Source organism: Stenella coeruleoalba (genome assembly GCF_951394435.1).
Source record: "Stenella coeruleoalba genome assembly, chromosome: 2".
NCBI classification, from domain to species: Eukaryota; Metazoa; Chordata; class Mammalia; order Artiodactyla; family Delphinidae; genus Stenella; species Stenella coeruleoalba.
Window position 1 is genome coordinate 26,507,174 of NC_137147.1, and position 12,740 is coordinate 26,519,913.

Sequence of the window (12,740 nt, forward strand, 5' to 3'; positions counted from 1 at the left end):
AGGCTCAGTTTCCTTGATAGTAATAATATCAAATCACAGTCATTAATTCACAGGATTCCTGTGCATAAGAAACGAAAAATGGCTATAAGGCCACAAGCACAATACCCTGGTACACAGTACAAATTAGCTGTTTTCAGTTTTGCTATTATAATTAGGAAAGGTACATACCTAAGGTTGCCATTATCTCGCAGAATCTGCATCAGGTTAAATTTAGGCTCTGGTTCCTGAGTCTCGGTTTTGCAGCACTGTTCACCTTTGTCATTCCATTCAGGAACTTTCATGGCATTTTCTTTGGGTGAATTTTCTACCATAACAGTCAGTGAGGGTGTGTGTTTGGCTTGATTTTCTCCGAGGGACCCTGCAGACTCCTCCTGGGAAGCTTCCTGTTCTTCATCTTCACTGTCTAAGGCAACTTCTTCCTCCTCTTCACTCTCTGTCTCAGTTTTAACATTCATTTCAGCTGGTTGGGTAATCACTAAATGCGAAGAATCACTAATGTTGCTGAAAAAAGGATTAAATTTTCCTCTCTCCCAATACCTTCCTTTTATCTTTTCAGTAAAAACCCACTTCTAAATCAGACCACAAATAATGCACAAAATTAACAACATACACACGTCCCTCTTATATATTCTAAAAGCCTATTAACGATCTTCATTAGAGTTGATGTTTCTCATGGTAATACCAATGGTTCTCTCATAACTTAAGGCAAAAACCCTTTTAGTAGAGTAATCTCTATAGCGTGTTAGAGGTTTTCAGAAGGGCATCTTTCACGGGGGTACAATAAGCAGGGGAATATCTTTCTATCATATGTTTATCCATTATCCTTCTCCTTCACTGCCTTGGAAGGTCTATGAGGACAAGGACCATAGCTTTTTTATTCACCAATGAAACCCCAGTGACTAATGTGCTTGATACAAAAACAAGAGAAGGAGGGAGAAAAAGGAAGTCAATTCGTCAGTGACAAACAGATCTGTAACAAGGGAGATTCTAGGAGAGAAAGAAATTCCCCTTTTTCTGTTCATGTTTAAAATACTTACACAATTCAGCAATGTCAAAGGATGAACTGGACTTCATACCTAATCATGAAAAACCCAAACAATGATGCTCATTGGGTTCCATTAAACTTAAGCTAAGTATCAGGTAGTTAAATGATGCTGTAAGAGTAAGAGCAAAGGCCAAAATGTGTGCACTTCGGATATTCTTCAATACAAATATCACAGAATGGAAGGTTTAAAAACTTATTATCCTTTTGAAACAAGTTTCCGAGGAAAAAGACTATATCAAAAAAAGTAAGCGCATGTGGTCAGAAAGTTCTGATTCATTAAGTGTTAATTAAGAAGCTGATTAAATCGGTCTGACAGGACACAGATCATAGAGCTTGGTGGAAGCTCACCAGCCGGTACCTGGGTATTTTGGCCGCATTGCCCTCAATCTGCCACTCCTTCGTCGACGTTTTCGCACCTCCAGAGACAGGAGCTTCCTCTCATAAAGAGCAGCGTGCAGCTTGGCCCTTGAATTCATACTCTCTACCTTCAATTCCGGTGCTCCATCAACCACAATTCTATGGGAAAAAACATGGTAGCTAGAGCCTTCAGAAAGTTCTCTCCTTTATTCCAAGGCTAAGTTTGACAGGACTCTGTAATGATGTCAGGCCAGGCATGGTTACTCTAGTGAATTCTAAAATGTTTGAAATGGGAATACTGGAATCTACATTAGAATTTCACTAATGGGCTATCTGCATTTGTTAAATGTTCTGAACGAAAATATATCTGAAGACAATGTTTAAGTATTTTTAAGTATTCAGTAATACTGGCTGACTATTCAGTACAGAGATCATAAAGTGCTACCCAACTATGCCTTAAGAATGACTAGAGATACTGGTTAACACTTTAATTCTCACTAAGCTGGTGATGGCTAGAGGTGTACTTATTATTTTATTTATTCATTATAACTTACTCAGAATTACACAAATATTCCTTTGACATATATAGTATTTAATAAATACAGATTTAGCACAGGTTGAGATGAGAGGAATGGCTGATAATCTATGAATACGGCAGCACAGAGCTGAATGAGACTCACAGGGAAAGCATCTTCGTGAAAAGTCACCAAGACCTTGGGACGCACCAAGCCTCAAGTGCTCCTACAGGAGGAACGTCCCTTAGAGCGTACTTGGTTACAGGAGGAGCTGGGGAGAGGCGGCAGGGACTCTCCAGGTATTGAGTACAGGTCAGGAGTTAGGGTCAGAGGCACAGACAAGGGAAGGCAGCAGATGCAGGACAACACCAAATTCCATCAGATCACGGATGGGAAATGGGATGAGGAGAGGGAATGGCTACAGGTACATTAGGCATTAGATAAAATAAATCATACATTAGGTTAAGTGACAGGAATCAGACCCAATCCACACAAGGACCGGGCAAAGTACAGCACAGGCAGAGATAACCAGGTCACAAAAGAGAGACAGGGTTCTCGGTCACTAAGTCAGAAAAGACGTATCCATGTTAGTGTCGGAAAGCAGGCAGCCAACTCTGTATACCCAGAACTCAAGATCTAACTGGTTGGCTCTGAACTCTCTCTCTTGTGAACTCTTCGCAACTCAAAGCGTATTCCCTTTGAGGTGGAAATTCATCCTCATTCCTCTGGGAGTTTTCAGTCCCTGAGTATGATGGAAAGGCTGTGTCTTTTGGTCCAGTTAGGACTTTTAGAGATTTCTGGGTGGATGGACTGGATAGTAAGTATTTTGAAGGCCTCCCCTCTAAAGCGGGAAATTGAACCAAGAACTGGGAAGGTCCTGATACGGGGTGCAGAAAAGGGAAGCAAATTAATAAACTTTAAAAATAGTTCAACCCCAGTTTATCATAGTCTCAACAACTGAACATTACCCCCTCACACACACACACAGTTATGAAAATAGATTTTTGGCCAATTAAATAATAAAGAAAATAAAACAAATCTGATATTTTAAAATAACTATAAGCTTCTAAGAAACCCTGAACAGACATATAAATCACAACTATTACAAGGAATGGAGGTAGGGAATGCTGGGGAAAGAAACAGAATTATAGTTCTATAGAGGCAAGGCCCACGCTTGTCTTGTTTCTCACTGGGTCAGTGATGCTTATGAGAGTGCTCAGCACGCACCTGACATACCATAAATACTTCTGAATTAATAAACAATTGAATTCCCCATAAGTTGTAATACCTTTTATCTATGTCTACTTTATTTCATTTTCTACACTTTTACTATGAAATATTTAAACAAATAGAAAGGTTTAAAGAATTATACAGTGAACATCCATACACCCACTGGCCAGCTTCTACAGTGAATATCTTACTATATTTGTTTCATCACATATATATCCAATCTTCTCTTCTTCTATCCATCCATCAGTCCACTTCATTTTTAAAGCATTTCAAAGTTGCACAAAGACATCAGTGCACTTCACTCCTGAACACTTTAACACTCAAATCATTAGGATCTAGAGTTCAATATTTTATAGGGCTTTGAAAGTTTTTTCTCTTTTCTTTTTTTTGGGGGGGGGGGCGGGGGGAGCTAAAAATGACACACAGTGAAACATCCAAATATTAAATGTCCATATGTCCATCTGATGAGACCTAGAGCTATATGACCCAAACTCTAACATTGCTATCCCCTCAGAAAGTTCTCATGCCCCTTCCCAGTAAATCTCTCCCTCATACTCCCAAAGGAAACCGTTCTGAATTTTTGCATCACATGTTAGGTTTGCCGGTCCTAGAACTTCATAAAGATGGAATAGTATAGTATGAACCCTTTTGTGTTGTCTTCCATTCAGCATGTTTTTGAGATTGATCCATGTTGTGAGTATCAGTGTGGATCCTTTTTTTTGATGAGGATTAGTCCAGTGTATGAATAATCCACAGTTCACCTATTCCCCTATTGTTGGACACCAAAGCTGCTTCTAGTTTTGGAATATTATGAATGAAGCTGCTATGACCATTTTTGTACAAGTCATTTTGTGGTTACGCTTTTCATTTCTTCTGAGTAAAGATCTCAGAGTGGAATTTTCTAGGCTAACAAACTGCCAGACTCTAAAGTGCCTGTACCGGGCTTCCCTGGTGGCGCAGTGGTTGAGAGTCCGCCTGCCGATGCAGGGGACGTGGGTTCGGGCCCCGGTCTGGGAAGATCCCACATGCCGCGGAGCGGCTGGGCCCGTGAGCCATGGCCGCTGAGCCTGCGCGTCCGGAGCCTGTGCTCCGCAACGGGAGAGGCCACAACAGTGAGAGGCCCGCGTACCGCAAAAAAAAAAAAAAAAAAAAAAAAAAGTATTAAAGTGCCTGTACTAGTTTATGCTGCCAGCGACAATTTATCAGAGCTCCATGAGCTCCACATCCTCACTATTTGACGTTGTCAGCCATTTTTTTCCAGTTTTATTGAGGTATAATTGACAAATAAAATTATACGGTATTTAAAGTGTACAATGTAATGATTTGATACAATTTTAGCCATTCTGCTGGATGTTTAGTGGTATCTCATGATTTTAATTTGCAATTCTCTTATAACAAAGGCTGTAAAGCACATTTTCATTAGTATATTGGTTATTCATATATCTTCCTTTTAAAATGTCCAAGCATTTTACCCATTTGTAACTGGGCTGATTGTCTTATAATTATTTAGTTGTAGGAGTTTGTTATATTTTCTATATACAAGTCCTTTGACAGATATGTTTGATGAATATCTTCACTCAGTCTATGGCTTGTCTAGTAATTTTCTTAATAGTGTCTTTATAACAAAAATGTTTAATTTTGAGGAAATCAAACTTATCATTTTTTCATTTTTGTTGATTACTTACTGTGTCATGTCTAAAAACTTTTGCCAAGCCCAAAGTCACAAAGATATTTTCCTTACAAAGTTTTAGACTAATAGCTTTTACGTTTATGTCTATGAATCACCTCTAATTTTTGTGGGAGACAGAGGTTGAAGTTCACTTTTTAAAATATAATATTCAGTTCCAGCCCCATTTATTAAAAAGTTTCCTTTCCCCATTGGATTACTTTAGGCCTTTTGTTTAAAGTCATGCAGGCCTATTTCTGGGCTCTTTATTCTGTTCCATTGATCAATTTGCAACAGTTTTGATTACTATAGTGTTATAATATTTCTTCTTCTAGGTACTCTAGGTCTTCTTCAAGATTACTTTGGATATTCTAAGCTCTTTGCATTTTCATATACATTGAAAAAAAAAGGTCAATTTCTACAAAAAAATCTACTTGAATATTCTTTAGATCAATTTGGGGAGAATGAATACTTACAATATTAAGTCTTCTAATCCATGAAAATGACATATCTCTGCACTTATTTAGATCTTCTTTAATCTCTTAATTTATTTATTAAATTGCATTGGGTCTTCATTGCTGTGTGCAGGCTTTCTCTAGTTGCAGCGAGTGGGGGCTACTCTTTGCTGCGGTGCACAGGCTTCTCATCGCGGTGGCTTCTCTTGTTGCAGAGCACGGGCTCTAGGTGCACGGGCTTCAGTAGTTGTGGCGTGTGGGCTCCAGAGTGCGGGCTCAGTAACTGTGGCTCACGGACTTAGCTGCTCCGCGGCATGTGGGATCTTCCCGGACCAGGGCTCGAACCTGTGTCCCCTGCATTGGCAGGCGGATTCTTAACCCCTCTGCCACCAGGGAAGTCCTCTTTAAGTAATATTTAGGAGCTTTTAATATATAGGTATTGAGCATATTTTGTTAAATTTACCCCGAAGAATTTCATATTTTCAAAAGTTATTATAAATGGAATTTTAAATTTCATTTTCCATTTACTGCTAGTATACTAAAAAAACAACAGATATTAGTATATTGACCTTGTATCCCAAGACCTTGCTAAGTGCACTTGAATGTTCTTGTAGTTATTCTGTGTATGCCTTATAACTTTCTACTAACCTGATCATGTCATCTAAGAGTAAAGATATTTAACCTCTTCCTTTCTAATCTGTATGCCTTTTACTTCTTTTTCTTCCCCTTGATTTATTGTACTGCTTAGGACCTCTAGTATAAAGGGAATACAAGTGGTGAAAGCAGACATCTTGCCTTATCACTAATCATAGGGTAACCCTCATTATGTCAGTATGACGTTAGAAGTAGGTTTTTCATAGAAGGCCTTTATGAGACTGAAGAATTTCTCTTCTATGCCTGATGTGTAAGAGTTTTTCTCATAAACATGTGGTGAATTTCATCAATTTAACACACATGGGTTTTTCTTTTTTTTTTTCAGCAATAAAATGATGATCTGGTTTTATCCCCTTTATTTAACATGGTGAATTATATTGACTAATTTTCAAATGTTAAATCAACCTTGCATTACTGGGGAAAATCTCACTTTAGTCATCTGTATTATCCTTTTCATATACTGATGGATTCTATTTGCTAATATTCTTTTAAGAAATTCTGTATCTATGTTCATGTAGATATTAGCCTATAATTTTTTAAAATGTCTTTGTCAGGTTTTCATGTCATACTTTTCTGGCATCATAAAACGAATTGGGAAGTATCCTTGCCTATGGTTTTGAAAGAGTTTGCGTAAGACTGGTGTATATTCTTCCTCAAATGCTGATACAATTCACCAGTGAAACTACCTGGAGTTTGCTTTGTAGGAAAGTTTTTGATTACAAATTCAATATTCTGATTAAGTATTGCAGCTCTATTTACAATAGCCAGGACATGGAAGCAACCTAAGTGTCCATCATCGGATGAATGGATAAAGAAGATGTGGCACATATATACAATGGAATATAACACAGCCATAAAAAGAAACGAAATTCAGATATTTGTAGTGAGGTGGATGGACCTAGAGTCTGCCATACAGAGTGAAGTAAGTCAGAAAGAGAAAAACAAATACCGTATGCTAACACATATATATGGAATCTAAGAAAAAAAAAGTCATGAAGAATGTAGGGGTAAGACGGGAATAAAGACACAGACCTACTAGAGAATGGACTTGAGGATATGGGGAGGGGGAAGGGTAAGCTGTGACAAAGTGAGAGAGTGGCATGGACATATATACACTACCAAACATAAAATAGATAGCTAGTGGGAAGCCGCCACATAGCACAGAGAGATCAGCTAGGTGGTTTGTGACCACCTAGAGAGGTGAGATAGGGAGGGTGGGAGGGAGGGAGACACAAGAGGGAAGAGATATGGGAACATATGTATATGTATAACTGATTCACTTTGTTATAAAGCAGAAACTAACACACCACTGTAAAGCAATTATACTCCAATAAAGATGTTTAAAAAATAAATAAATAAAAATAAAGCTATAAGTCACACCCATCGCACACCACCACCAAACAGTACTTTAGCTGCATCCCACACATTTTAATGTTATATTTTTATTATTGTTCAGTTCAAAATGTTTTGAATTTTCCTTATGATTTCTTCCTTGATCCATGTATTATTTAGAAGCGTGTTGTTTAATTCCCAAATATTTGTTATTGATTTCTAATATCACTGTAGTCAAAGGACACACTCTGTATGATTTTAATCCTTTCAAACGTATTAAGACTTGTCTCATGCTCCAGCATAAGGTTTGTTATATGCCACCTTTTATTTGCTTATACCTCTATACCACCAGAAAACCCATAATGATGGCAACATAAATTGTCCTAAAGAAAGGACAAAACCCACTGATCTTTAAATATTCTGGTTGTTTAAGTATTTTTTTCTAATTTCCAAATTGATAGTAGTATACTCTAGGAAGTATATTCCTTGACTAGTAACTGGAGAAAATCTATAAACTAAGCATGACTTTCATTTGGAAACAAGCTACAAAACTTGATTTCTCTCAGTTTTCCCTACACTAAATGGCAATCATATTTTCCTTCTTTAAATAAGGATTAGATTTATGCTTCAAAAGATTTGGAAGAGAAAACCAAGTTTATCTTTTTTTTTTTTTTGCGGTACGCGGGCCTCTCACTGTTGTGGCCTCTCCTGTTGCGGAGCACAGGCTCCGGATGTGCAGGCTCAGCGGCCGTAGCTCACGGGCCTAGCCGCTCCGCTTCATGTGGGATCTTCCCGGACTGGGGCACGAACCCGTGCCCCCTGCATTGGCAGGTGGACCCTCAACCACTGCACCACCAGGGAAGCCCTTATCTTAATTTTTATTTTATTTATTTATTTATTTTTTGCGGTACGCGGGCCTCTCACTCTCGTGGCCTCTCCCGTTGCGGAGCACAGGCTCTGGACGTGCAGGCTCAGCAGCCATGGCTCACGGACCTAGCCGCTCCGCAGCACGTGGGATCTTTCCGGACCGGGGCACGAACTCGTGTCCCCTGCATCGGCAGGTGGACTCTCAACCACTGCGCCACGAGGGAAGCCCCCCTTATCTTAATTTTTAAATGTAAAACAAAAAGCTAGCTATAGGAGGTTTCTTTCTTATTGTCATTTTGCTTTGTACAGAGAAATAGCACAAAGGGGATTTACATAATCTCTCAAACCAGAAGATGTGTAATTAGGGCTAAGAGTTTTTGTTCTAGTTGCAGTCTTCAGTTGCGCAAGGCCATCCCAGCGGTTCTTCTAAGACCTTTCTCTCCTCTGCCAAAATTAAGAGCCACAGGTATTTTTCACACTTTTAGTTCCAAGGCAAAGTGGAAGCAACTCTGGTCAGTCCCATAAGGTGCAAAGCTGTATGCCCCAGGTATGTCAAGGCCAAAACATAACCTTTTCTTTGAATTTAGCATGAGACAGGTCTTGAAATCTCATTAATACTTTGGGCTCTCTCACATAGCCAAACAAGAATACTATTATTATCACTGAAATGACATACTGTAGTTATAAAATTATAAATCCCAAACTTAGTTTGTAAAAAGTTGCCACGGAATAGTGCTTCAATAGAAAACATTTTTATGTTACTATTTAAGCTGAGTCAAACTGAAATGGTTATATAAAGTATCATGCTTAGCCTGTGTATGGTCACATATTATGCACATAGAAAGAACTTCTCAACTTTCAAAAATCAGTTACCGTGTTCTTCCTGTCAATAAGCTTCTTCTTGGGTTTCCCCTACAGAATTAGAAAGGACAAGTGGGTTAGAGCACTACACAGATATTCATTCTCTCCTGAGTTCACACACACACACACACTTCTGAGATTTGTACTACAGAGATTCAACATAGAATTATGCCAGGGAAGGCATCTTGGGGTAGAAGCAGACAGATGAACTGAGAACATGCTCAGAAAAGAACAGAGTACCATAACCTTTAGGGAGGATCAATAAAAAACAAAAGGGAGAGGACAAATGAATTCTAGAGGAAATTTCTAACAATTACTTGCATTTGTGTATCTCGCCACAAATCTAATCACACTTATTCTTCACAACAACTGTTGAGCCCCGTTTATAAAAAGGAGCAGGATAAGACCATTTTGTGACATGCCCAATGTCAGAGCTTTAAAGGGTTTAATGTTGAACCTATTAACTTTGATCTCAGACTCCAATGTTCTTTCTACTTGCACTGAACTGTATTAGGGAAAGAAGCCAATCTCAATTCTCATGGGGTTCAAAAAAGATGCTCATGAGAAATAGATTTTCCATAATTAAAAAAATCTCTTTAAAAAAGAGATGTTCTTCATTGTCTCTAACTAGAGTTGGGGTCTAACCACAGGAAGTAAGTACCATTCAGGTTTAAACTGGCTTTTGTTTTTCATTCAAATTCCTTTCACTTGACCCTCTCTTTTTTTAAAAACATTTCCCCAGTTTTATTTGTACTCATTTGTGAGTGTGTATATTTAGTTCTGTACAATTTTATCACTGTGTAGGTTCATGTATCCACAGACAAGATACTGAACAATCCTATCACCATAAGGACCCCCTATGTTGCCCTTTTATAATCTAACCTCTGGCTTCCTTTAATCTGTTCTCCATTCTAAAATTTTATCCTTTCAAAATTGTTATATAAATGGAATCATACAACATGTAACCTATGATATTGGTTTATTAAAAAGGAGATGGATGCAATCAATACCAAGATCTTCTATCTATAGAAAAATCAAGTGAAAAATTTGTCTCCACCGAAACGTTTTATCTTTTCCTTCCCGTGTCTTCTATCTGTGCCAGTGTCTTAATACTGTCAACTTATTATCAGAAATTATTTTAACTTTTACTATTTTAACTTTTTTATCAGATAATGGTTTGCACCAGTAATTTGCAATCATGGCTTCACATTATAATCACCTGAGCAGCTTTTAGTAAGTACAAGACTTCAGTCTGGGAAGGGCTAGGGCACAAATATGGTGTTACTAACATGCAGCCAGGGTTAAAATTACTGTCATGCTGTGAGACAGTAGGTATGACACTGTTTGCCAGGGCAGGGTGGGTAAGTGGGGGATGAGTCGGGGAGGGCAGAGAAGGCAGACAAAATGAACCAATTATGAAATGAAGTGATTAGAGAATTAGCTTGAAAGTAGTTCTGACGGTAACGCAACAGGATTTGCAAGAGAGAACACATCCGTTCAGGTTGAAGAGAACAGATTTAATGGAGGATGTTAGGGCTTGCAACAAACACAATTTCATTTTTTTAAGGCATGTTTTTGTGTGTGTGCCTACCACGTGGTAGGTTCTTGATACTGACAAAGATGAACATAACAAAGTACCTACTCTTAAAAGCCAACTTGAAACTAGACAGAGTAGTTAGTAAACAGACAATTATAATACAATATGTACAATATGGGAATCTAAATCAGAAGGAGGGATAAGAAGGGCGGGGAGAACTTCCTTCTAGTCTAGGTAAGAAGATGAAGGCCATGGCTAGAATAAGAATTCAGGATAAACTGAAGGCCACTCCAAGGGAATGTATGGGAATTCCAAGGGAATGTGAGGATAAAGAGGCATGAAAGAGCAGTAGATACGGTCTGATTGGCCATGGGTTGGTATTGAAAAGCGGAGATTAGGCTAAAAAGATAGGCAAGAGCAAATCAGGAGGGCCTTTCTTTGCTAAACAGGGAAATTCATGTTTTTTGAATCAAAGTTTTTAGAATGCTTATAAGCAGGAGTTGTTACTGAAGCCTTAAGAGAGAAGTCAGGGAGGGCACCAATTTGGATGGGGAAAATGATTAATCCTCTATCTGAAATTCAGCATCATATACATGTAGGGGACCATCCACAGTAGTATAAGTGTGATTTTTTTTTAACATCTTTATTGGCATATAATTGCTTTACAATGGTGTGTTAGTTTCTGCTTTATAACAAAGTGAATCAGTTATACATATACATATGTCCCCTTATCTCTTCCCTCTTGCGTCTCCCTCCCTCCCACCCTCCCTATCCCACCCCTCTAGGTGGTCACAAAGCACTGAGCTGATCTCCCTGTGCTATGCGGCTGCTTCCCACTAGCTATCTATTTTACGTTTGGTAGTGTATATATGTCCATGCCACTCTCTCACTTTGTCCCAGCTTACCCTTCCCCCTCCCCAGGTCCTCAAGTCCATTCTCTACGTCTGTGTCTTTATATAAGTGGGGTTTTGCTACCAAAAGAAATAACACGTTTTTTCATATTACTTTAGAGCTGTTCCAGGGTCACAAAATATTGCCAACACTTATCACACTTTTTAAATTACGGTAGTTATTAGACCCACTGCTATTAACACATCATTGAATGTGTTAATAGACAAGCACATATGTCATTACATCTCAAATCTTTTTAATTGCTATGCTCCCCCCTAAAAGAATGCTTCCTAATTTTGGTGGTGGTTCCCAGATTGCCTGTTCCACCTTCCTTCTACCTCATGGGAAGATCAACTGCAGAAAGATCTAGCCTCAAGCATAGAGTCCATGTCAGTTCAGAAACAGACTGACACAACCTTTGAGGAAACTCATGCAAACTACCAATCCTAAGCAAACAGTCCATTACTTATAAATATGACTGGACAATCAAAAATCACCAGATATTTCAGGAAATATAATAGCATAAACTAGAAAGAATGAGATGAACAAATAGAAGTAATCCAGAAGAATTAAACATAGTGCAAAAAATAGAAAGGAACTTTAAATAAAGTAATTATGATAGAGAGATGTAAAAAGATATTTGTAATACTGTGATTTATAGTGAGAAACATATATTTGGTCTTCATCCCTGTTTCTGGCACAGAGCTCCTAAAACCCTTGAAATGTTTAAGTGATGAGTGGTAGAGGAGTTTTTTGTCATGCTAATGAGGTGACTTTTAGAAAGCCCTTGGATCAGCTAAGGATGAGGGCTGGTCACCAGAGGAACCAACCCTGTGATGAGAGGGTTGAAACTTTCAGTCCCATCCCCCTGAGCTCCTGGGAGGGGAGAGGGGCTAGAGATAGAGTTCAATTACCAATGGTTGATGATTTACTCAATCGTGCTTATATAAGGGGGCCTCCATAAAAACCCAGGAGTATGGGGTTCAGAGAGCTTCCGGGTTGGTGATGTGGGGAGAATGGTATACCTGGAGAGGGCATGAAGCTCCGTACCCTTTCCCTATACCTTGCCCTGTGCGTCTTTTCCATCCGGTTGTTCATGAGTTATATCCTTTTATAATAAACTGGTGATCTAATGAGTTAAATGTTTTTCTGAGTTCTGTGAGCCGCTCTAGCAAATTAATAGCACCCAAGGAAGAGGTCGTGGGAAGCTCTGATAGACAGCCAGTAGGTAGAAGTAAAGGTAACAACCTGGGCCTGTGACGAGCATCTGAAGTTATGGGGGTGGAATCTTGTAGGACTGAACCCTTAAACTGTGGAATCTGATGCTAAT

General features: G+C 38.8%; 1 protein-coding gene across 12 annotated transcripts in view; it reads right to left on the bottom strand.

Moving 5' to 3' along the window:
- TTLL5 (tubulin tyrosine ligase like 5) overlaps positions 1–12,740 on the bottom strand; it is a 305,934-nt gene that overhangs the window by 193,668 nt on the left and 99,526 nt on the right. For 10 of the 12 annotated variants that reach the window (XM_079908860.1, XM_079908864.1, XM_079908863.1 and 7 more), the window contains 3 exons: positions 8,995–9,033; positions 1,404–1,561; positions 169–475 (listed from right to left, as the gene is read on the bottom strand). In XM_079908860.1, the coding sequence (XP_079764986.1) occupies positions 169–475; positions 1,404–1,561; positions 8,995–9,033 (504 nt within the window). The remainder of the gene's footprint in view (positions 1–168; positions 476–1,403; positions 1,562–8,994; positions 9,034–12,740) is intronic. The other 2 variants (XM_079908866.1, XM_079908862.1) reach the window with 1 other exon arrangement.